The 26,219-nt window shown below is 39.4% G+C and overlaps 1 protein-coding gene across 4 annotated transcripts in view; it reads left to right on the top strand.

Moving 5' to 3' along the window:
• Positions 1-26,219, top strand: part of LOC132866538 (butyrophilin subfamily 1 member A1-like) — a 164,491-nt gene that overhangs the window by 106,538 nt on the left and 31,734 nt on the right. For 3 of the 4 annotated variants that reach the window (XM_060899484.1, XM_060899387.1, XM_060899546.1), the window contains 4 exons: positions 4,355-4,705; positions 10,235-10,513; positions 10,763-10,864; positions 19,474-19,506. In XM_060899484.1, coding sequence (XP_060755467.1) covers positions 4,355-4,705; positions 10,235-10,513; positions 10,763-10,864; positions 19,474-19,506 — 765 coding nt within the window. The remainder of the gene's footprint in view (positions 1-4,354; positions 4,706-10,234; positions 10,514-10,762; positions 10,865-19,473; positions 19,507-26,219) is intronic. The other variant, XM_060899424.1, reaches the window with a different exon arrangement.

Genomic DNA, 26,219 nt, shown 5'->3' with positions numbered 1-26,219 from the left:
TTTGTGATCCGTTCTTTGAAAAGAGCCGTTCAAAAGACTGGCTCATTTGGCTCTTTTAAAATATTTATTCAGTTTTAAGAAGACAGCGTCTAAAGAAGCCAGATCCCTCTGCTTAGACAGTGACATCAATATTTCTGGACATGCCTTTTATATAAAGCAACCTAGACTTACATTATTGTAACCCCTAAACGCTCATAAATAACCATTAAAAAACAATGAGGGCTTCAATGAATGTCCATGCAGAACGGCTTTTCTGTAAAAAAAAAAAAAGAACCCACTCAAGAACATAGTTATCAAGAACGCAAGAATATTTTATAGAAAAACACTTGTTTTACAAAAATATTTAAGTCTGAGATACAAAATAGATACAACTACAATAAATATAACACAAGAACTAGTTATCACACAAGAACATTTTAATAGAAAAAAACAAACTTTCTATATTAAAAATATTGAAATTGTAACAAAAATAGATACAACTAAACAGTCAGATAAATAGATAAAGTTATAACAAGAACACAAGATTATTTTAATAGGAAAAAACAAACTATTAATGCAAAAAATATATTATTATTAGAAAAATAGATACAACTAGACAAACAGATAAATAAATAAAATACACAAAAATAGAACAAACAAAATGACGATAGAATAAATTAAATGAACGTCCGTGCAAAGTAAGTTTTCCCACAATATTATCATTAATATCACACAACAACATTATAAACTATGTACAAAACAATTTGAACTATTAGGCAAACAGATAAAACTTGAATAAATAAAAGGCAAATGAATGCTTGCTTGCACGCGCACACCATTATGAATGATGTTTTTATATTTCATTTTCACCTGTTGCCAGGTGCGTTTGGCACTGCTGTTGCCTCTGAAATGTTCACAGGACATACCGTACACCAACTTAGTCAAAGGGACTGAACAGTCAGTCATCCTAATTCATGTGACTCTGTGCACATATCAGCTTAAGTAGGCTACTCCATGAATTTACCATACCAAATTTTATTCAGGATTTTTCGGACATTAAACAAGCTATATATGACTGGGGCCACGTCGAAGGACCATTTTCTGTGACTTGTGATTGATCATGAAGCTTTCTCTCATCCTATACTTCTGTTCTGGAACATGTAGAAGGGAGAATGTACTTGCGCATTTACCCGATCGGCAATTCGTTGCCAACATGCTTGCCGCTCCTTATTGGCAGCCGCTGTGTTAGATTTTGCTCTTAATGTTGTTTTGAACTCCTCGTAGCTTTGCATTATGACAGCGCATTCTTCCTCCGTGAAGTACGGCGACCGTGCCATTGTGAACAGTGGGGATTTGCGCTGATAACCTCCCCTTTAACGTGAACGCGCATTAACCCTGATTAGGTTAAACCAGGTTCAACAAATCAACTTCATAACTGGCGTCGTAGTACCGTTTAACCCCAAACAAGATAACCAGGTTTTGTCAACCCCGGTTTAGCGGGGGAACCCTGGGTTACTTCTGGGTAGGTTAACCTCCGTTCGTAGTACAGGGCCATGGACTACTGGAGTCCAATGACATCTCGCCTGTAAAACACAAACACATTTGTTTTGCCTAGCAAGCTAATGGGCAAATCTAATAAAACTTTAGCTGCATAGCAAGCTAGCAGCTAGTGCTACTAGCCAAAGCTAACGTCAGTTTATCCAACAACTTAAGCTGCTTTTGATTATTATTCTACACCATGCAGGTAATCAATGTAAACAAGGCTTCCAGTAAAATCAGTAGATAAATAACCTTACCTGATATAGCCACAGCCGCCGTCTGTTGCTCTGAAATTAGGGCTGTGCTCACAGCTCGCGATACTCAATCATGCACGATTTCGGGGGTACGATACGATATCATTTACTCACTTGAAAATCCCATATATGACATATTTCATGCATATCTCCCGGTTCTGTAGCAGGTTGTCATCAATTTTCACTTGATTTAAAGCATGTTTCATGCCAGAAATTGATGGAAATTCATGCTTGCAACCTGTTCCAACCAAAAAGGTTTTTATTTACAAATGGCACTTCCAGTTACTCAGGGCATGCGCACTAGAAATGAGCCTTTTTTTCATCCAAACTACTTTTTGAAACCCTCATTCTGATTGGCTGGTGTATTATAAGCCAGCCAATCAGAATCAGTGTCTTAAGGCAGCAGCATGCCGTAATGGCTGTTTGTCGTCTAATTAGTATCCAATATCTCTGTCATTTGTGCCTTTATTGTCCGACTTTTGTGATTGAAACACAACAAATCACGAAGTAGATAACATCTTTAGACATTTGCTGACCCAAATCTGAAGTTTGCTTGGATAATATCAACTGGAAGTGGCTCAATCGGTATGTTGTTATCAGTAGATTGTTAAGTTTCAATGCGCTCTGCTACAGACGCTGCAAGCCGCTAATTACGTCCCCCATGTCTCCATGGCCTCGTCTCGAGACTCATTGATTGAATAATTTTGGCGCCAAACGTATTCGCGCCCTCTGCTTACAATGCATTAAAGACATCGTTTAACTCGATATATCGCGATATATATGGTACGATATCGTGAGCAACTGATGGCAAACGAGCACAGCCCTATCTGAAATGGGTGTGATCCTTTAGGAATCCTATAAAACTTTAGTCCGCCGGTGGAATAGCGATTCGTACAATCGTATACGCAACAATCAGACATGTTGATGCTGAGAACAGTATATATCCACGTTTAAATGATTGATAAGTAGGCTAGTCTGTCCCAGAATCAATTGGGAAGCTTACTGCTTCCGTTGCCAGGCTGCGTGCGCACAAAATAAACGTATTTTCTAATTTTACCTCATGCATGGACTGAATCGCGATTCGTACAACCGGTTTCTTCTTTTTTTCTTTTCTGAATGTGCATTGCTTTTATTTTGAAGTTGTGTTCAACAAAAACGCAATGCGCGCAACATGACATGAAATCCCACGAAACCTAATCCTGCGATAACTACTTCTGTAATTTGTCCAGACCAACCACAAACTTGTACGTCATCCTTCAAACCGTCCAGCCAATCACATAGTGTGACGTCACCAGCAGGCGCCGGAGCCGATCTATAGATCTGATTCCTACACCGAATCGACGTTGTTGCTAGCAGGTCACAAGAAGACTTTCGCCCCCAAAATATCCGCAAAAAGAAGAAAGGTAGATGCCGAATGTAGGGCTTTCAACAAAACATGGCCTGCTAAGTATTTATTTACTGAAGTCAGAGATAAAGCCGTGTGTTTGGTTTGCGGAGAGCAGATCCGAAAAACTGAAAAACACCAAATGAGGTGATTAGACTACAAATGTGGGCATCATTATTATAATCTGATGTATCTTGCTTGATATTTGGAGTAGAAAGAAAATATTGTGATGTCTTTATTGTGTTTTGGGGTGAATGTGACTGAAAAAAAAATGGTACAAACGTTCACATTTTGATAACCATTGTTTTGGGAAATTTGATTGAATAAATGACATTTTTTGTAAGGCAACCTCGTTTTTTCCATACTCTTACCAGTCTTAGCAGCTTGTAAAAACAATGTTACTTATTGCTTTATATAAAGAAATACAATTAATATTATGCAGAATTTAGTTCAGCCTTTTGGTCCGGCCCTCCACTAAATTTTCTGTTTCTCATGTGGCCCCATGGAAAAAAATAATTGCCCACCCCTGGTTGTCATTTTTTCACTGCGGTCTGCCCTGCATGCTATCTGGACATTTCAAGGCTGATAAGCAGGAACTGTTTATGGTGATTTGTGAATTGCAGTGGACAAATTTAATAACAATTGTATTTCATTTTCTCAGGTGAATTGTGAATGTGGACAGATAAAGTTTCCTTTTTTTAATGATTAACTGGAATATATTCTGGTAAAAAGTGAATCATTAAGACAAAAGTAATGGGGGATTAAACTAAAATAGGCCTAAAATTAGAAAAAGAGAACTTAAATCCTAAAAGAGGATAAAATAACCTTTAGTTTGATTACTAACAACTGAAACCTGAATACTTGAACAAAACCTATAGGGAAAAGGGGGAATATAAAACAAGAATATCAAATATTTGATAAGTTTTATTTTATTAGTTTTTGATGTTATCTGCAATTGATGTTTGCATTTCATGGCATAATCACATATCTTGGTGTACCGATTTCATCCCATTTTCTCGATAAAAGTACGCCGGCAGTTAAAACTTCTCACGGTCTGTGGTATCTTTATTACATAATTACTACTCTTATCGAACCTACACACTGGTCCTGAGCACATTGCATATCGCAGGCGCTACAGACTGATGTAATGTGTTTGTTTGTTTGTTTGTTTGTTTGTTTGTTTGTTTTTTAAACACAGAGCGATTCCAGGTGGTTGGTCCAGCAGCTCCTCTTGTTGCTGTAGCTGGTGAAGATCTGGTTCTGCCCTGTTTTCTCAAACCCAGCACCAGCGCTGTGGACATGACAGTGGAATGGTTGAGACTAGAGGAAAGAGCTTCATTAGTGCATCTCTATAAGGATCATAAAGACAGAAATGAAGATCAGGCTCAGCCCTACAGAGGAAGAACATCACTATTTAAAGAGGAGCTACAGAAAGGCAACGCTTCACTCAAACTCTCACCTCTCCGAGTCTCTGATGAAGGAAGATATAAGTGTCTCATTCAGGACAAATCCTGGTATGATGACATCACTGTTCACATCGTTGTCGAGGGTAAGATCCATTTCTGCACTGAAGCTTTATGCAGTGAAATGTGTTTTTGCTGTTCGAACTCACCTGATTTAACTCAGGAAGGGCTGTTAATTAGCTGAAGGGGAAACACTAAAACATGCAGGACGGGTCCAAACCTGAACGTACAAAGAATTTGTTGTCAGTTTATAGCGATCCTACAGTGCACATTTACCACAGTGGCCCTGAAGGGCAAATCACAACAACAAATAAAGAATCAAAACAACAAATCAAAAAACACAATGAGAAATCGGTAATCACAACGGCAAATAACAAAACACAACAGCAAAATCAAAAATACAACAACATTAACTTCTCTCAGAAGTCGTAGGGACTTGTTATTGATAAGGATCGTCGCTGATTGTCAGAACGCACTGTCTGTCTTTTTAACTGGAGGGAAATGCGTCACACATGTCATTTGGTCCCAGGCCTCGCAAACAGTAAAGCAACCAGGCCACAGGAAGAAGGAATATTGACAGAGAATACACTGAGGTACATCTCAATATCAAAGAGTAGCCTATGACGACTTTCTCAATATTCCTGCTTCCTCAGCTGGGGGAGAAAGTACATCCTCTGCTCTGCTTTCTTAGTGATGACAGTATTGTTCCTTTCCCTCTTCAAGTCCTTGCAGATGGTCGTGCTGGACACGGTGCTCTCTATTTATTCTCTCCTGATGTGTCGAAATCATCACTCCAGCTCTGTGTTGCTGCTTCTCTGTTTTTAAGATGAAATCAGTTCCATCACAAAAATTTGACAATTTTCATTTAATTATCTCATGATCATTTTGGCCGTTTGAAACCTTTCCTAAAAATACATGCTTTGTGTCTGACTACAGCTGTTTTATCAACTTCTGACTCATTAGAACTTTTCTTGAACTCTCATGAATTTGAGCACAATCAGGAATTAAGAATCTTAATCACTTCTTTTAAAGAAATGAACCAAAATGTAATCTCTCTCAGAATTCTTTTGACTGATTTCATACTCAGAGGTTTTATTAGGCCCAGATTGTGACCCAGATTGTGGAAGGTGCATCTATAGAACAGGAAAAGCAGTGAATTGCGTGAAGCTCTGAGCACTCAAAGACTGATCATTTAAGTCCATGAAAATGTCCAGATGCTTGAGCCTCCTGTAAAATCTTAAATGTTCAGTTTACATGTCAGGAAGCTCCTTCACTGTCTAAACAGGCAGCACCTCATCAGGATGTGCAAGTTTGTTTAAATGAATGAGTGTGGTACTGTCTAAACAGAGAGTAATTCTCTATCAGCAGGTTAAGTCAACAACAACTAGTTTAATTGATATAGCACCTTTCACCCATCTAAGGATGCTTTACAGAGTAATGACACGACAGAAAGAGAAACAAATCAACCAAAAGAAAACACAGATAGGAGACACAGGAAAGGAAAACACAAAATGACAATTTACATGAGCATAAAGATAACAGATCTGTTCGAAGCATTGAAAAAGATAGAACAGTTAGTGCTCAGGAGAGGAGGAACAGCAGAGAGAGAAGAGAGAAGATTTGGGAAGAGATGTACAATCCCAAAGACACTGAGGGAGAGAATTCCACAGCTTGGGGGCTGCAACCCTAAATGCCCTGGAACCCATGGTGGATAATTTAAATGTGGGGACAGACAACAGACCAGAAGATGAAGACCTGAGACTGTGAAGGGGAGAGTTGGGTTGAAATAATTCCATAAGATATTGATGAGCATGGCCAGGGAGTATTTAAATGTAAACAGAAGAATTTTGTACTGAATGTGAGATAGAAGAGCCAGTGGAGCTTCTGGAGGATGGGGTGATGTGGGCCAAGTGTTTAGTGTGTGTGTGGACTCTGGCTGCAGAGTTTTAAATACAGGTAGTCGTCGACTTACGACTGACCGGTCATAAACCGATCTGGTCGTAAGTCGGCCTATGTTAAATGAACATACAGTGGTGCTTGAAAGTTTGTGAACCCTTTAGAATTTTCTATATTTCTGCATAAATATGAACTAAAACATTATCAGATTTTCACACAAGTCCTAAAAGCAGATAAAGAGAGCCCAGTTAAACAAATGAGACAAAAATATTATACTTGGTCATTTATTTATTGAGGAAAATGATCCAATATTACATATCTGTGAGTGGCAAAAGTATGTGAACCTCTAGGATTAGCAGTTAATTTGAAGATGAAATTAGAGTCAAGTGTTTTAAATGAATGGGATGACAATCGGGTGTGAGTGGGCACCCTGATTTATTTAAAGAACAGGGATCTGTCAAAGTCTAATCTTCACAACACATGTTTGTGGAAGTGATTCATGGCACGAACAAAGGAGATTTCTGAGGGTCTCAGAAAAAGCATTGTTGATGCTCATCAGGCTGGAAAAGATTACAAAACCATCTCTAAAGAGTTTGGACTCCACCAATCCACAGTCAGACAGATTGTGTACAATTGGAGGAAATTCAAGACCATTGTTATCCTCCCCAGGAGTGGTTGACCAACAAAGATCACTCCAAGAGCAAGGCGTGTAATAGTCGGCGAGGTCACAAAGGACCCCAGGGTAACTTCTAAGCAACTGAAGGCCTCTCTCACATTGGCTAATGTTAATGCTCATGAGTCCACCATCAGGAAAACACTGAACAACAATGGTGTGCATGGCAGGGTTGCAAGGAGAAAGCCACTGCTCTCCAAAAAGAACATTGCTGCTCATCTGCAGTTTGCTAAAGATCATGTGGACAAGCCAGAAGGCTATTGGAAAAATGTTTTGTGGACGGATGAGACCAAAATAGAACATTTTGGTTTAAATCAGAAGCATTATGTTTGGAGAAAGGAAAACACTGCATTCCAGCATAAGAACCTTATCCCATCTGTGAAACATGGTGGTGGTAGTATCATGGTTTGGGCCTGTTTTGCTGCATCTGGGCCAGGACGGCTTGCCATCATTGATGGAACAATGAATTCTGAATTATACCAGCAAATTCTAAAGGAAACTGTCAGGACATCTGTCCATGAACTGAATCTCAAGAGAAGGTGGGTCATGCAGCAAGACAAAGACCCTAAGCACACAAGTCGTTCTACCAAAGAATGGTTAAAGAAGAATAAAGTTAATGTTTTGGAATGGCCCAGTCAAAGTCCTCACCTTAATCCAATCGAAATGTTGTGGAAGGACCTGAAGCGAGCAATTCATGTGAGGAAACCCACCAACATCCCAGAGTTGAAGCTGTTCTGTATGGAGGAATGGGCTAAAATTCCTCCAAGCCGGTGTGCAGGACTGATCAACAGTTACCGCAAACGTTTAGTTGCAGTTATTGCCGCACAAGGGGGTCACACCAGATACCGAAAGCAAAGGTTCACATACTTTTGCCACTCACAGATATGTAATATTGGATCATTTTCCTCAATAAATAAATGACCAAGTATAATATTTTTGTCTCATTTGTTTAACTGGGCTCTCTTTATCTACTTTTAGGACTTGTGTGAAAATCTGATGATGTTTTAGGTCATATTTATGCAGAAATATAGAAAATTCTAAAGGGTTCACAAACTTTCAAGCACCACTGTAACATGGTTTTCCCCAAAGTGTTTTAGTGTGTCAGGCCCGATACGCTTGCTCTGCCTGCCGATACGCTTAGTCGCTTTAGTTAAAATCCGATACGCTTAGATTTATACCGATACATTAAATTTCCTACCCACAAGTAACGAGATACATAGGAGAGCAAATAACAGATCCATTTACGTATTGACTGATATTTGTGTCAAACAAGCGGCCTTTTTTCCCAATGTTTGTGTTGATTCTGTCAAAGTAGTATGTCTGCGTGGTATGATGTAAACAAACTAACCTGTTGGCTATGTCAAGATCACGTGTTCAAACCGTCCAATAAAAATATTGAAAGAAAACGTCAGACATCTCGGAAGTTTCCGATTCATTATAAGCGATCTCATTGGCTGCCGATGTTGTCCCCCACGAGACGGACAAAGCCGACTGATTTTAAATCACAAAAGTTTGACCTAGTCTATTATCATTCATGAATGTGTTTATAAGTACATAATCTTTCTGCAAACTTAAATGTATGAATTAAGTTTTTTTTCCTTTAATCTAGTCCATTTAATAAAGTGCAAAAATTTAAACTTTATAATATGCAGCTGCCTTACTTTTCTTTTCAGTGTATCTTAGTTACACATATATTATGATAATTGCATCAGAAACATTCTAAATCATTACAGTTATAGTAATACAGCAACTTATTTTAAGGTGGCAGTTCTGAGTTTCAGATCCCTTTGTGATCAACAGGAGGTCATGATGATCGATTCTCTTCATTGGATTGCATAAGATGGAGCAAACCGCTGTTCATATTTTCATGCACATTTTTGTTACGACACTACTTGATCATAGATAATTAAGTGCAAGGGATCCCCGTAGATTTTCAAATCTATCGTATACCTAAGTAATCTATAACAAAACAGTTTAACTTGCATGTTGAACTTTAAGGTGAAATTTCAAATGTGTATACATTTAATACTATTTAGGTCAGTAATCATTGAAACACTGGTAAAATCTATCCTATAATCATGGATCTAAAACCTCTCAGAGACCCTGAAAATGCACCTGAGAGCATCTATTTTTAAAAACTTTTCCGGGGGGGGGGGGCATGCCCCCCTAGTTTCGCTTCGCGCTGTTGGCGCTCAATTGTCTGTGTTTTATCATGCCAGAATTTAGGGCTTTAATTTTTTTCTGGGGAAAAAACACTGGGTCTCTCATCTGGCTTTGGTTAAACTTGGTATTAGTTTCCCATGTGTAGTTTCCTGTGTGTCATCAGCATAACAGTGGAAACTAATACCATGTTTATGAATAATTTCATAATAAAAGTCTGGGCCTAAAACAGAACCTTGTGGAAGATCACATTTTACCTTAGTATGTGTAGAGAAGTTTCCATTTACATCTACAAACTGATAACAATCAGTCAAATAGGACCTGAGCCAGGAGAGGGCCATTTCCTGAACAACATTTTCTAGTTACCATTTTAACTAGTGTCTCATTACTTAGACCTCATAATGAGGTCTAAATCCTGACTGATACGTTTCATGAATTTTATTCCTGTGAGCATAACTGCTGTGTCACAGCCTTTTCTAGGATCTTGGAGATAACGGAGAGGTTTGATATAGTTGAACAGCAGACAGGGGTTGAGTCAGGATTTTAAATCAGGGGTTTGATAACTGCTAGTTGAAAGGATTTAAGTCCATAGCCAGTGCTGAAGGAAGAACAGATTATTTTTAGAAGAGGTTTGACTGCTCCTGGTATTATCGGTTTGAAAAACATGTAGGTATGGGATCTGGTACGCAAGTTGGTGATTTTGATGAGGAAATTCGTGAAATTAGTAAAGTTTTATATTTAGTGTTACATTTCATAGTATTCTCTTTGACCATGTTAAGAACAGTCTTTAAACTGAAAATGAGCATAAAATAATCACCTCTATGGGGGTTAACAGTTGAACATGATTTCAATATATTTAAAGCAATACTTTGTTGATTGCCTGTAGCTCAGGGAAGCCACCCAGTGATCAGGATGGAGAGTTATGATCACTCAGGAGGGATTAATCTAGTGTGTGAGTCCAGAGGCTGGAAACCTGAACCTGAGGTTGTGTGGCTGGACAGAGAAGGAGTCGCTCTGCCTGCTGAAGATACACAGACACACAGAGACACTGAGGGCTTCAGTGTGAAAAGCCGCACCACTGTTTATGATTATAGCGACTCCAACAGATATTATTGCAGACTTCTACAAGAACATCACATGATGGAGACAGAGGTCATCATTAATCGTAAGTGTCTATGATTAAAAGCTCTTATATTTATACTGTAAGATTCTACTGTCATCATCACAGATGAGGTGATTAAAGATGAAGCATGAGCATGATGAACACACGATTTTTGCATTATTTTTATTCCTGTATATCCATTGGATATTTTGTTATAATTCTGTCAGTAAGTGTGTATTTAGTAGTTATCAAATTCTTCACAAATTCTTGCACAGTTTCTTAAAAATATCTCTATTCTTGCTCTCATTTTAGGTAAAGTCTTTGATGCTTGGAGGTGGGTTGTCGGTGTTTCAGTTTCAGCATGTCTTATTGCTGTCGGATCGATAGTAACTGCAGTTATCTGTTACAAGAAAGGTAATATTTCAATCATTTTCCATTGTAATGTCTCCAGCTTCAATCAGTTTATCCCGGAGCTTTAGTCCACAGATTCCCAGCCCTGGTCCTGGAGAAGCCCCTGTCCTACACATTTCAGTGCTTTTCCTGCTCTAACACACTCACTTTAACTCAGGAAGAGCTGTTAATGAGCTGATCGTCTGGATCAGGTGTGTTAGAGCACAGAGAACACTAATATGTGTCGGACAGTGGGTTCTCCAGGACCAGGGTAAAGAACCTGTGCTTTAGTCAGCAGTCCACAGGAGTCCAGTTGGCCGTGCTCTCTGTGAAGAGGATGATTTAATTCAGTCCTGTCTCAAACTCTCACCTCTATTTCTTTATCTATTCACTTCAATTACCACAAACCCTTTCTGCAAAAGTGAAAAGTAAAAGGACAAGGAGGTTTACAGCACATTTCACTTGAAAAAGTTATGTAGTTATACCTTAAATTTTGAAGTTAAAACAAAAGCTCTTAATTTAAAATGTCATCAGTGTTGTTTAACTTTAACTGAACTTTGGTGAATTTAAAAAAAAAAACTTGGCACTTCTAAGGTAAAGTCAAACTCTCAGATTATTGCTTTAAACATTGATGACCAGATCTGTTTTGATAAGACCAAGGTAGCAGAGAAATTCAATAACTTCTTTTCAACCACTGCATCATCTCTGCAACTGCAGTTACCATCCGGATGTGGAAAATATGGCCCTAATCATGTGTATAAGTGCTATGAACAGGTGCGTCTCTCTGGCTCTCAGTTCTCATTTGAACCAATCTCTGAGGAATTCATCCAAAAGACTCTCCTCAATCTAAATCCGAATAACTGGACTGGATCAGATTCCCACACATCTTTTAAAAGATAGAGCTGAGTTCATAACCTCTCCACTCATTCATCTTCCAAATCTGTCCCTTTCTACTGGTAAGATCCCTTCTGACATTAAGTCTGCTAAAATTTCCCCGATCTGTAAGAAACATAGCAAAACTGAAGCTGGCAACTATCGTCCGGTCTCAATCCTCAGTATTGTAAGTAAGGTTTTGGAAAAAGCTGTATCTGTACAACTTATTAATTATCTCACAGATCACAGGCTCAACAAGTTGTCTCTGCACCTTGGCAAGACAGAATCCATACAGTACTTTTTGGCTCCAAACACAGACTTAATAGTAACGAATCTCTGGACATCACATGTAATGGTCAAAAAATTACCAGTAAATCCTGTGTTAAATACTCAGGCGTTGATTTAGACCAGTCTCTTAGTGGTAACCATATAGCTGAAAATGTTATACGCAAGGCCAACACCAAACTCAAGTTTCTATATAGGCAGGCCAGGAACCTCGATAAGGGGTGTGTGTGTGTGTGTGTGTGTGTGTGTGTGTGTGTGTGTGTGTGTGTGTGTGTGTGTGTGTGTGTATCAAATATACTCTGTGTGTGTGTCCAACCAAAAGTGGCTGCAGTGATTTAAAAAAAAATATACAGGGGTCACCAAACACACACTGTTTGTCCATGAGCTAATATACGAGTGTACTAGTGAACTTCAGCTTACATTCAGCAAAATCCCCAGTGTTGAATTAACACCCAGAGTGTTTATATATGTCCAACTGGTCACAAATTAACTCTGAAAGTGATAATTCAACACTGGGGAGCAGTAATCAGGAGCTGGAAGAACTGTGAGTCGAGAGCATGTTGCTGTGTCTGTCAGCACTGCATGCTACTGCTGCTGATCCTCCACATCGCCGAGCCACTGCCACAGTGGGCAGCTCTGAAGTTTCTCAGCACAGCAGTCACAGTGCTGCTGCCCAGTGCTTCTGTGGCTGACTGCATTATAGACGCAGCACTGCAGACTTATTAAAGAGCTGCAGACAGAGAAATCCAGAAAACAGGATTTAAAGAGAATATGATCTTCAAAAACCATAAACTGACGGATAAACACACAACAGTAGAACAGATGATTTATCAGTAAATCCACAACTGAATTCACAGAGAATTTCAGCAAGGCTTCAGGTCACTCACGGTATATGATATTATTTACTCTGGAATTAATTGACTAATGTTTGTTTCTTTGTTTGTTAAAATAATGGACCTGTTTTCTCCTCAGAGCTGCAGAAGCAAAAAGCAGGGAAGAGTGAGCTTTTTGTCTTTTTAAAATCACACTGATTAATTAATTGAAAGAAACTTAAAGGTGTTGACTGCAAAGTCACCTGAAATTTTCAGGGGGTTTTTTTAATCGTGCATGGCATTTTCCTGTGTCTTGCGAGAACAAGATCACATGGATGAGATGTGATCATTCTGATGCGCTAAGGCGCTGTTTACACATACCCGGGTATTTTTAAAAAGGCATATTTTCTAAACTCCGTTTTCCAAAATAACTTCGTGCACACAGCTGCGTTTTTTTTTTTAATTACGTTTATATTGATCCGCATAAATACGCTGTCAAGAGCTGTTAAACTACGCGAGTGTGTGTGTGTGTGTGTGAGTGAGTGAGAGAGAGTGTGTGTGGGGGGGGAGAGAGAGAGAGTGTGTGTGTGTGTGTGTGAGAGAGAGGTGTGCGTGAGCAGGGGCGCCGCTAGAAATCTTGGGCCCTATGAAAGATTACAATTTAGGGCCCCCCCGGTAAAATTTTCAAGCTCAAGCAACTGAATTTGAAGTCTGTTTTTGGCTGGCACTTCTACTTTACTATGCATGTGATCAGCTACCTATCAAGTTTAGGTTTTACAATTATTTGGCATATGAACATTTTAAATGCAGAACTGTCAGAATTAGACTGAATAGACTGTTGCCTTAAAATGAAAATTCCATGATATATATATATTTTCCTTTTATTAGCAACTATTATTAGGCCACTCAGTAGCCTATGGAGTTCATTCAATCCAAATGTTTGTGTTGAGAGAAATTGCATGCATCACTGTATCAGTATGGATTTATAACATTCTGTATGCACATTATGGATACTCCAGAGCCCTCCAGCAAACATCATCAATAATCAGGATTACAAAATGTATTCCTTTCTTTCCTCCATTTATTGACTTATTGTATGTGATCAAATGTACGCCTTGATGAATAACTACACTAGTTTTTTGATACAATTACATAGTGCACTGCAAGAAATCCACCAAGTGTTTTTGGTTTCTTTTAGGCATCACACATTTATTAGAAAACACAGCAAATGTTCAAATATTCAAGTTAAATACTTAGCAACAGTATCAATAAATCCACACATGAACAATAGCAATTATCTCTATGACCACAGCTAATGTGCAAAATATTAAAGTTAAATACTTAACAATATCGACAAATCCACACATGAACAATGGCAAAACACCTAGACTTAATTATACAATAAAGATACCTATGGAAAAAGGTGATTATTTTTTTCACACACAGTGTGATATCCGGACTTCATAATTTATCACACCTGCTCCTGCTTAGCAACTTCTAGAATGTTCACCTCTGTTGTGCACGTAGAAAAACTGCCAGCTGCTGTGAGTTGCGCTAATAGCGGCGCTGCGCACACACGGAGCTACACATTTCACGCGTCCCGCGCCCAGAATCAGACTGTACCATTAGTAAAAAGGGTGGAGGGGTGAAATGACAATATCATAAATAATTCAAGAAAAATGTTATAGCAAATCATAACCATGTATAATTTGCATATTTTAACAGATGAAATGAAATATTTTATTTCAAAAACTTACACAAGGCAATACTATTAAAATAATATTAATATCCCTCACAGGGCCCCCTGTCAGTGCCAGGCCCTTAGAATCGTCCTAACTTTCCCCCCCTAGCGGCGCCCCTGTGTGTGAGAGAGAGAGAGTGTGTGTGTGCGTGTGGGAGAGAGAGAGAGGTGTGTGTGTGGGTGTGAGACGCTGGCGGTGGTATGGTCGGGCTCTTTTGGTCACCAGAAGCTCCGCAATTGCTGCCCTCCGAGCCCTAATGCGTCTCTGCTGGTCAATGAGCTTTATTCTCAAAAGCAAACAGGCGAATATAGCTCTTAATAACAGAAATGCTGCTACTCTGAGTGTTTCCATGCTTGTCATATGTACAATGGTCGCTCTTTTGTGGCGCGAAGATTGCCTAAAACTCCGTTTTGGTCTCTTTACACACAAACGCAAAACGGAGTTTTCAAAAAATCTCCACTTTTGCCGGGGTTTTTAGAAAGAATCGTTTTCAGAGGAAAAAACTCCGTTTGTGTATAAACGAAAGGCACAAACGAAGGCAAAGGTCTGCGTTTTTAAAAATACCCGGGTATGTGTAAACGGCGCCTAAGAGTCACTTTTCTCCATTTTGGAACTGTTTTCCTACTTCTTGAGGTAAACAGTACGGCCCCACGGAAACAGACGAATGTGAGGAGCTGTTTAATTAGCATAACTATGGAACTGCGTCACACCAAGATCACACAGAAAACACTGAGGCTACATCCACATGACAATGGCAACGAGATTTTTAAAAAAAAATATCGCGTCCACATGGGCAACGGATCAGTAAAATATCAGGTACATATGGCAACGCAACGCTTGCTGAAAACGATGCAATACACATGCCACACCTCTACGTGCGCTGTAAGACGGTCCCATCGGAGACACCAGAACAATAGAAGAAGTACGGCGCATGCGCATAAACCCCTTCTTCTACCCGGCGTCATAGACATATAAACACAGACGCCGCATTGAGCCTGGTGGCCCGTTGCTGGGATACGTCAGAGTGTCCGCCATATTGGATGTGGCAAATCTTCCCCGTAAACCAATGCAAGTAAATGGACTGAACTTCATAAAGCCCCTTTCTGTAATAATGTTTACCTCGATGCCTTTTATTCACCCATTAAGACACACACGTATATATTTGGGAAACAAACAGGCATCAAAACAACATATATAACTTTTAATGTGATGGTTATAAATGGTGTGCGAAATACCCGTCAATATTCCGTGGGAGGTGTGACCTAAATTTCCTCAACATGCAGCAGGCCTATACCGGAATCAAGCTATCGGAAGCTTGTTTTTTTTTTTAATTCCGCTGCTACTATCGTAGGCTACTAATGATATCTACACATCAAGGCATGTTTTGGAGCTCAGCAGGGATCGTGTAGAATAATGTGCTGTGCTTACGCTGCTGAAGCCGTGCCGTCTCCGCATCACTTTCATTAAATGCCGTGCAGATAGGCTATAAAATGTCTCCAAAAACAATTTTTGCAATATACAGTGCTATATGGAAAAAATTCAATTAAACCATATTACAATGGGATTGGGGGCGGCACGGTGGTGTAGTGGTTAGCGCTGTCGCCTCACAGCAAGAAGGTCCTGGGTTCGAGCCCCGGGGCCGGCGAGGGCCTTTCTGTGTGGAGTTTGCATGTTCTCCCCGTGTCCGCGTGGGTTTCCTCCGGGTGCTCCGGTTTCCCCCACAGTCCAAAGACATGCAGGTTAGGTTAACTGGTGACTCTAAATTGACCGTAGGTGTGAATGTGAGTGTGAATGGTTGTCTATGTCTATGTGTCAGCCCTGTGATGACCTGGCGACTTGTCCAGGGTGTACCCCGCCTTTCGCCCGTAGTCAGCTGGGATAGGCTCCAGCTTGCCTGCGACCCTGTAGAAGGATAAAGCGGCTAGAGATAATGAGATGAGATGAGATGAAATTGTTTGGAGACAGGTTTCACCGAGCGGCTATTATGCGCGAGACTTCATATTAGCCACAAAGTCAGAAAAATCTGTTCGTAAAATTACGTTATAATGACCAAATACAATGAAAAGTATTTTTCCAGTCTCACCTGTGAAAGGTAATCCCATGTGATCTCGTTTGGACGGTAAACCTGTTGGTACAGTTAAACGCAGCACATGAATGAGGCATCTTTATTCTCCGCTTTGCCCCATCCAATATGGCGGCGAGGATGACGTATGATTCTACGCGGAAGGCGGCGTCTATGTTTATATGTCTATGCCCAGCGTGAAGCGCTCACAGTCATGTGGTTGTGACGTCATCGTAAACAAATCCGTTCTACTCATCCAGACGACTTCGCAACGGCGCCGTTGCCAGATATTTCCACTCTGGAACCCGTTCTCAAAAGATTTCGTTTTGGGGCACCCAAAACGCCGGTGCCGTGTGGACGCCAGGCCGAAACGATAAACAATTTTATCAGATTCACCTGAATCCATTGCCGTGTGGACAGGGCCTCAGTCTACATCGACCTCAGAGAGTTTTGAGTCACAGGGATGTAATTTGTGGTTGAATAGAAGCTATTTGCGAATGTCAGTCACATGACTTTTGCTTGTGAGTTTACTTCGGGGTGAATGAAGTGGTGGTCAGACAAACCAATTTGGCTGCCATTTTGTAAAGAGCTAGTGAAGCCGTCTCTGATTATTTTTGCAGTTTAGAGGCCAATACACAGTCAAGATACCTTCAGAAAGTTGCTGTTTGCAATGGGATAGATCCTAACTCGCTAGTAAAGAAGGATTTTTCCTCTGAGTTGGAAAATTATCCATCCATTGAGTTCCCCAACATCTCAAACACCCTGGTGCTGTATCCTGTATCATTTATGCCTGGGTAAGGAGGAATTTTGTGGCTTTTTGTACCCATCTTTGCGATGGTTGCTAGGACGCTACAAGTTTTAGTATGGGGTGTAAACAAACCACAGCCACTTGATTCTCAATCCTCCCTGCTCTTCTCTTCCAGCAAACAATACATTTTTTTTTTATTAAAACAGAGAAAGTGCAATGAGAATAAATAAATGCTGCATATTGTCAAGATTGTGAGGACATCCTGATAAATAAAGTGAAAACATATGTATTAGTTTACAATATGGAGACCACGATCAAACAGTAACCAAAAACACACCTGAGGACTGAAGCATCTCCTCAACTTCAGAACACCAAGAAATAACAGAAAATGGTGAGAAGAGTCATTTGCGAATCCAAACAAAATAAATCAGAGGAATTTGCCAACCTTTCCCAAAGTGATCACTGCAAACTGGAGCGTTCTTCGACTCTGTTCCCATCGATTGCAATGAAACATTAAAGAGCCGCCTCTCTCATCGTCTTTTGATAAAATCCTTTGCTCTTTCACCCTTTATCACTTCACGGGGAACCCAGAAGAAATTTATCAGTTGCATGGTTTGTTCGATTTGAGCAGCCCAAAACAATGCAAGTGTCGGGCATTTTAACAACTCGCAAGGTGCCCCAGTGATAGTAACGCTTTGTAAACAGTGAGCTTCGCTGACCACCACTTCATGTCTTGCATATCTAATGAGGCGGATGTCATGTCGGATGCAAGCAACCTATAGATCCGTGAAACAAAAGAGGAATCTCTCTTTTCTCTGTTACTGTTTTCCTCATTTCTTTCTCTGTAAGACCAAAACATTAGGTGCATAACTCCATACTTGCTACCATGGAGTCGAGCCCACTCATTCTAAGGCTAAGATCGCTAAGCGCTAGCTAGAATAATTTAGTTATCTGTCCAGAAAAATGATGTCATCTAATCTTGCTCTATCTTGCAGTTGCACTCACTAGGCAGACTTTCCTTTTCTTTTCCGCTGGCTTTTAGCTGGAGGGAGAGTCGAGTCCGCCATGTTTGCCCACACTGACTTGTTTTGGTTAAAAGTAGGTCAGACACACCCCACAGTGGTCACGTGATATTGTTGCTCACTTGCGTTGGCAGTCTCTGGAATCGTAAAATGCGGGACACTTTTTATCTCGGCAAAACATTTACATACAGGATACACGGCGTGCGCAGCAGCGAAACATCTCCAAACTCCAGCAGCAGCAGAAATAAAACATTTTAGCCAGAATTCAACTTTGTAGTCAGAACCTTGAACAAACCACATTATCCTGATCACATATAATCACAAAGGTAACTGGGAGGTTGTTACACTGTTTGGGCCTCTGACTTAGAGACACAGTTTAACATGGTGAAGGTTCATGAGAAGGTGCAGATCAGAGCAGAGGGCAGAAATTACAGCTCCTTCTCATGATTAATGAAATGAATGCTACCAGATTATGGGCAGCTCAGGTCATGTATCCAGATTTGGACAACAGGAAGTAAACAGGAAGCAAACAGGAAGGAGGTTTATGGAGTGAAATCAGCGTTAGCAGAACCCGATATTATACTACATCATTTTATTACGACCTGAATTCTTGAAACCAGAATTTCTGAAACCTTGAATTTCGTAACCTAAATTTTCAGTGTCAGAATTTCAGATGGTTTAATTTAGGACAAATATATTCAAATATCTTAAGATTCACACTCTCAGTTTTCAATCATCACATTTACACATTTCTTTTCAAGCATTACAAATTCAGGTTGAGTTTCTACTGACTCTGATTTCACTCCATTGAGGGTTCTGTAAGAAGAGCAGAGACACAAACCCATCACTCACAATACATTAAATGACTTGTTTTCTATTGGAGTCATAACTGACCTGTAACATCATGTTCCACTGTGTGAAGTGTGCTTCATCATTTAACAAATATAGAACATCAGAGGACACTTACATTTCATAACCGCAATCTGATGTGTTGTTCATTTACTTTATCACTATATTACACTGCTTCATCGATTTATATTTTTATATAGAATTTACACAGAATACTCAAAACTATTTTCTCTGTTTCAGCCTCACAGCTTCAAAAGGAGAAGCAAAATGCAGGTGAGAATAAGGGTCATTCCACGAAATCGGTATCTTTTCAACTTTTGAAAATGTAAATATAAAATCTCTTTTTTCTCAATTTTTAAAATACCTATGGAAAGAAGACATCTTAAAGTGACAATAAATTATATGGTGCCATCTCAGGCTATTTATTTTATTCATTTTATGACGTTATGTACTTCCTGATACGATTTATCTGTCAACCCTGTTATGGACAAAATGGTTACTATATAAAATATTTAGAATTTGAATTGTGTAATATTTTACACGTGTATGAGCAGCACATCAGTCCCTCTTTTCACAAGGATTATTGCAGATTATGAATATAATTCTAAATATTATATTTTATCTTTCAAATGACCAAGAAAGTCTAAATTGAAAAAGTAGACCACATATAAATTAAGATATATAAGTATTTTTATGAGAGAGGTATTGAATCAAATGTATTTTCTAAAATGGTTTACAGTCTTAATTGGAATGATAATACCTGGCTGGCCCTTCGAATTGTCATTTTTACATTTTTATCAAATTAATGACAACAACAGGACTGACCTATGAAGTAACAGGACTGACAAGAGTAACAGGGATGATGAGACACAATCTTCAGCACATTGTACATATTTGTATCTTTTAAAAACATTACTGCATGTATTATTGTTGTTGTTATTATTATGCTTTATAAGTAACAGTATCTTTGAAGTAGTATTTGCATGGAATTTGAATATTTATAATAGTGAAGCACATTGAATTCTAAGAAATGTAATGTTTTGAGGGATTTGTAGTTGGAATCATGACTTCTAGACAAAGTTCTTTTAGCTGATATTTGGTTTCATTTTCTTTAACAGATAGAGGGTGAGGTTCTGTGTGTCATTGCATTTACACATCATTAACAAGAGTTTTAGAAGAATATTACTTTAATTGAAACTGATCTTCAGTAAAACCAGACCATAAAGACCGATCACACATCACAAATCTCTGAAGTATCAAAATTCACATTGAGTCGGGTAAAAACTCCATCAAATCAAAATTCACACTGAGTTGGGTAAAAACTCCACCAAATTGGTTAACATGGTGAACATGCAACATCACCAGACCGTTAACACTTATCACAAGTTACATGCCTCATTGAAGATGTGTGAAACACTGAGAACAGCAATAGCAATCAGCACATATGAAAGTGTATCATCTTCACATCAAAACTGAAAACATAGACTTTAAGGGTAGAATGAAAGTAAATGCATAAAAATCTGAGAACGTATGGCAACTGTATTGTGTAGCAGTTTAGAGATTAACAGCTGTACAAACATAGTATTAGAAATGAAAACTTTCCTGCCATTGAGGGAGGTAGCACCATAGGAAAATGAGATTTAAAACTCCGAATGTAACCATACTTATAATGTTAATAAGAAACGGAGCTCAGAGAAATGCAATGAATTATTCATAGATAATTTCTATGGTGCAGCAATATAGAATGAAATGCTGTCGGAGCCATCGTGGATTTTACAATGGCATAGAACGTGATTCAACCAATCACAATCAAGGACCGGAACTATCAGTTTTAGAAATACACATATAATGTACTTGTTCTGTGTCTGTTCTTGAATGCATTCTTCCATGCAGAATTGCACTGCTTCTAACACTCTTTATCTGTGTATATGTATACCTGCATGTACACCTGGCTTATAGTGACTTATTTTTTTATTGTTCTGACCTTGAAGGACCAGCTTCTTCTTGATTTGCCTGTTCTGGGCTCACTGGAGGAGTTGCTACACTACTGAGTGCAACTGAAACTGCCTTTTTTGCTGCTCTGCTCTTTGCCTGGGCTTGTCTCCATTTTCTCCGCTGTAACCTCTGCTCTCTCTGACTGCATTCATGTATGGATTTCTTCTTTCCCTGTTCTCTGTCTCTCTTCCATTTCTTCCTCTCCCACTCAAGGTACTTGGCCCTTCTCTCAGGATCTTGGTCTCGGCGAGCGCGATAGCGCCTTTGCTTTTCTGCTGCACTTAATGGCATACTAATAGCATCTGTAAAAGTGTATCGAAGCATAAATATAAACAAATAATCAAAACAACAATATTACATTATCTTTAGCTAGCAAATAAGACAGCAACCTCAGTAAGTCATTAAATGTTAGGCACTACTAGCAAATGTTCCCAAGATTGTAATAAGCGCTCATAAGCAGCCACACTGCATAATATGAGCATCATCTCAATGATACTTGAATGAAATTTTAAAAAATACACAATGAAACTTTTTAAAAATGATAACAATTTAACTAAATAAACTTTTAAAACTGTGTGACTAGAGTGAAACCTAATCAATGTCACTCCTGTTACTTAGATGTCAAACCTGTTACTCTGGGGAGAGTAACAGGACTGACAGTAACAGGATTGATGATTTTAAGCTAATGTGCCCCTAGCTAGCTAATGTTCAAGGTCACAAGAGCAGATGTCATACAGTTTGAAAGGAGATTACTTGTAGATATGGTAAACATCAAGATATGAAAATTATAATTTTAATTAAAATGTAAAAAATTGGTAACAGTAATGATGCTGTATGATGTCCTCACCCCCAACAATCTCATAAAACAATAAAATTTTACATTATAGAAGAGAGAAACTTATTTGTGTTTCAAAGATTGTTAATCCTCTTCCTGTAAATGATGTAACTTCCTGTGAATGATGTCACTGCTGGAACGTGCCATTATTTTACAGGGGTGTTTTTGTGTCAGTAACAGTGTTGACTTGAAATCAGGGGACACTGATAAAATGATTTATATTTTATAAAGATAAAAAGTATTCATGCCGAAAACATCATTTAACAATGAGATTAGTTGTAGAACAATATAGAAATGCAAAATTTGTATCATTTTAACAACAATTTACAATTAAAACAACCTGCTGAAAAATAACTTTCATAGTGAGGGACAAGCTGAAATCCCTGCCTTATCAACATAATAGCACATTTAACCATGGACAATAATACAACCCCGATTCCAAAAAAGTTGGGACAAAGTACAAATTGTAAATAAAAACAGAATGCAATGATGTGGAAGTTTCAAAATTCCATATTTTATTCAGAATAGAACATAGATGACATGTCAAATGTTTAAACTGAGAAAATGTATCATTTAAAGAGAAAAATTAGGTGATTTTAAATTTCATGACAACAACACATCTCAAAAAAGTTGGGACAAGGCCATGTTTCCCACTGTGAGACATCCTCTTTTCTCTTTACAACAGTCTGTAAACGTCTGGGGACTGAGGAGACAAGTTGCTCAAGTTTAGGGATAGGAATGTTAACCCATTCTTGTCTAATGTAGGATTCTAGTTGCTCAACTGTCTTAGGTCTTTTTTGTCGTATCTTCCATTTTATGATGTGCCAAATGTTTTCTATGGGTGAAAGATCTGGACTGCAGGCTGGCCAGTTCAGTACCCGGACCCTTCTTCTACGCAGCCATGATGCTGTAATTGATGCAGTATGTGGTTTGGCATTGTCATGTTGGAAAATGCAAGGTCTTCCCTGAAAGAGACGTCGTCTGGATGGGACATATGTTGCTCTCGAACCTGGATATACCTTTCAGCATTGATGGTGTCTTTCCAGATGTGTAAGCTGCCCATGCCACACGCACTAATGCAACCCCATACCATCAGAGATGCAGGCTTCTGAACTGAGCGCTGATAACAACTTGGGTTGTCCTTCTCCTCTTTAGTCCGAATGACACGGCATCCCTGATTTCCATAAAGAACTTCAAATTTTGATTCGTCTGACCACAGAACAGTTTTCCACTTTGCCACAGTCCATTTTAAATGAGCTTTGGCCCAGAGAAGACGTCTGTGCTTCTGGATCATGTTTAGATACGGCTTCTTCTTTGAACTATAGAGTTTTAGCTGGCAACGGCGGATGGCACGGTGAATTGTGTTCACAGATAATGTTCTCTGGAAATATTCCTGAGCCCGTTTTGTGATTTCCAATACAGAAGCATGCCTGTATGTGATGCAGTGCCGTCTAAGGGCCAGAAGATCACGGGCACCCAGTATGGTTTTCCGGCCTTGACCCTTACGCACAGAGATTCTTCCAGATTCTCTGAATCTTTTGATGATATTATGCACAGTAGATGATGATATGTTCAAACTCTTTGCAATTTTACACTGTCAAACTCCTTTCTGATATTGCTCCACTATTTGTCGGCGCAGAATTAGGGGGATTGGTGATCCTCTTCCCAACTTTACTTCTATAAAAAGATAGTCTTTTTATCCCCAGTCATGTTAATGACCTATTGCCAATTGACCTAATGAGTTGCAATTTGGTCCTCCAGCGGTTCCTTTTTGGTACCTTTAACTTTTCCAGCCTCTTATTGCCCCTGTCCCAACTTTTTTGAGATGTGTTGCTGTCATGAAATTTCAAAATGTCTCACTTTCGACATTTGATATGTTGTCTATGTTCTATTGTGAATACAATATCAGTTTTTGAAATGTGTAAATTATTGCATTCTGTTTTTATTTACAATTTGTACTTTGTCCCAACTTTTTTGGACTCGGGGTTGTATTTAATTCACTTAATTTTGAGGTAGTGTTGATAGGAGAAGACATACTAATGTTATGTTTTCGAATTATGCATGTATTTGGTATTATAGTGATTTCATGACAGATTATTTCTCTGGGACGCAAAATATACCGATTTCACGGAATGACCCATAAACTGTGTGTGTGTGGTCTGAAAGGAATTTCAGTAAATACACAAATTACTGATATGAATGATCATTTTGACATATAACATTAGCTCTGCTGTACACTATATGGCCAAAAGTATGTGGACACCCCTCCTAATTCAGCTGTTTCAGCCGCACTCATTACTAACAGGTGAATAAACTCAAGCCCATAGCTGTACAATCTCCACAGACAAAGACTGGCAGTAGAATGGGTCGGACTAAAGAGCTCAGTGACTTTAAACATGGCTCTGTCAGAGGATGCCGCTTTTACCACAAGCCAGTTTGTCAAGTCAGGTTTATTTGTATAGTGCTTTTAACAATAAACATTGTCGCAAAGCAGCTTTACAGAATTTGAATGACTTTAAACATGAGCTAATTTTATCCCTAATCTATCCCCAATGAGCAAGCCTGTGGCGACGGTGGCAAGGAAAAACTCCCTGAGACAACATGAGGAAGAAACCTCGAGAGGAACCAGACTCAAAAGGGAACCCATCCTTATTTGGGCAACAACATGACTATAACATTAACAGTTTTAACATGAAGTCAGTTTCGTTGATGTTATAAACTCTTCATTGATGGAAACTTGAGTGAAAACTGTTCATTACAACTGCAGTCCTAAAGTTAGCAAGTCAACTGTAGTCCTCAGCCGTAAAAGCATTACTGTAAGAGTCCAGAGCGTCCTCCAAGTGTGACTTTCAACTGTCCTCATGGGGCCGTCCTCCACAGGAGCGATGCGATGAGACTCCAACCAGACACAGGGCACCAGGATGGATCAGGCAGGTCCGAGGAGCAGAAGAGGTCAGCATCTCGAGCCCAGGACCAACATGTAACTCAGAGGGACAGATTGGGGGGGGGAGAAAACACAGGTTGTTAGGTATGCCCAATGTCACCTGAATAAGTAGGAACAGTATACATATTGCACTGAGTGCAAGCAGGGACTCCGGCAATTAACTATGACAGCATAACTAAAAGGGGAGAGCCAGAAGGTAACACAGGCATGAGGGAGCCCCGGGACATAAAGCAGCAGCCACTACACCGTCAACAAACTCGAGTGAGCAAGTGAGTTGGGGACTGACAGCATCCATACATCCCAGTTTACCAAAACACTCTGTCTGAGGACCCTCCAGATCTACTCCTTTACCTCATAAACACCATTAATAAAAGGCTTGACTAAACAGATATGTTTTCAGCCTAGACTTAAACGCTGAGATGGTGTCTGATTCCTGAGCACTACTTGGAAGGCTGTTCCATAACTGTGGGGCTTTGTAAGAAAAGGCTCCGCCCCCTGATGTAGCCTTCACTATACGAGGTACCAGCAGATAGTCTGCACCTTTTGATCTAAGTAGGCGTGGCGGGTCATAGAGGAGCAGAAGTTCACTCAGGTACTGTGGTGCGAGACCATTCAGTGCTTTAAAGGTCAATAATAGTACTTTATAATCAATACGAAATTTGATTGGGAGCCAATGCAGTGTGGATAAGACAGGGGTGGTCATATTTTCGAGTTCTAGTAAGGACTCTTGCTGCTGCATTTTGAACTAACTGGAGCTTGTTTATGCACTTATTGGAACATCCAGACAGTAAGGCATTACAATAATCCAACCTGGAGGTAACGAAAGCATGACCTAGTTTTTCCACATCACGTAGTGACATTAAATTTCTTATCTTAGCAATATTTCTGAGATGAAAGAAAGCTATCCGGGTAATGTTATCAATGTGAGTTTCGAATGAAAGACTGGGGTCAATAATCACTCCGAGGTCTTTTACTGCTGCACATGAAGAAACAAAAAGGCCATCCAGAGTAACTGCGTAAACAGAAAACTTACTCCTAGCTGCATGTGGTCCTAGTACAAGTACTTCAGTCTTGTCAGAGTTAAGCAGAAGGAAATTAATAAGCATCCAGTGTCTAATGTCCTTTACACATTCCTCAGTTCTATGAAGCTGGTGTCTCTCATCAGGTTTTACAGAAACATACAACCCCGATTCCAAAAAAGTTGGGACAAAG

The sequence above is a fragment of the Neoarius graeffei genome, chromosome 1 (genome assembly GCF_027579695.1).
Source record: "Neoarius graeffei isolate fNeoGra1 chromosome 1, fNeoGra1.pri, whole genome shotgun sequence".
In the NCBI taxonomy this organism is placed as follows: Eukaryota; Metazoa; Chordata; class Actinopteri; order Siluriformes; family Ariidae; genus Neoarius; species Neoarius graeffei.
The sequence above is the reverse complement of the archived record's forward strand: the minus strand, read 5'-3'. Positions and strand labels throughout refer to the sequence as shown.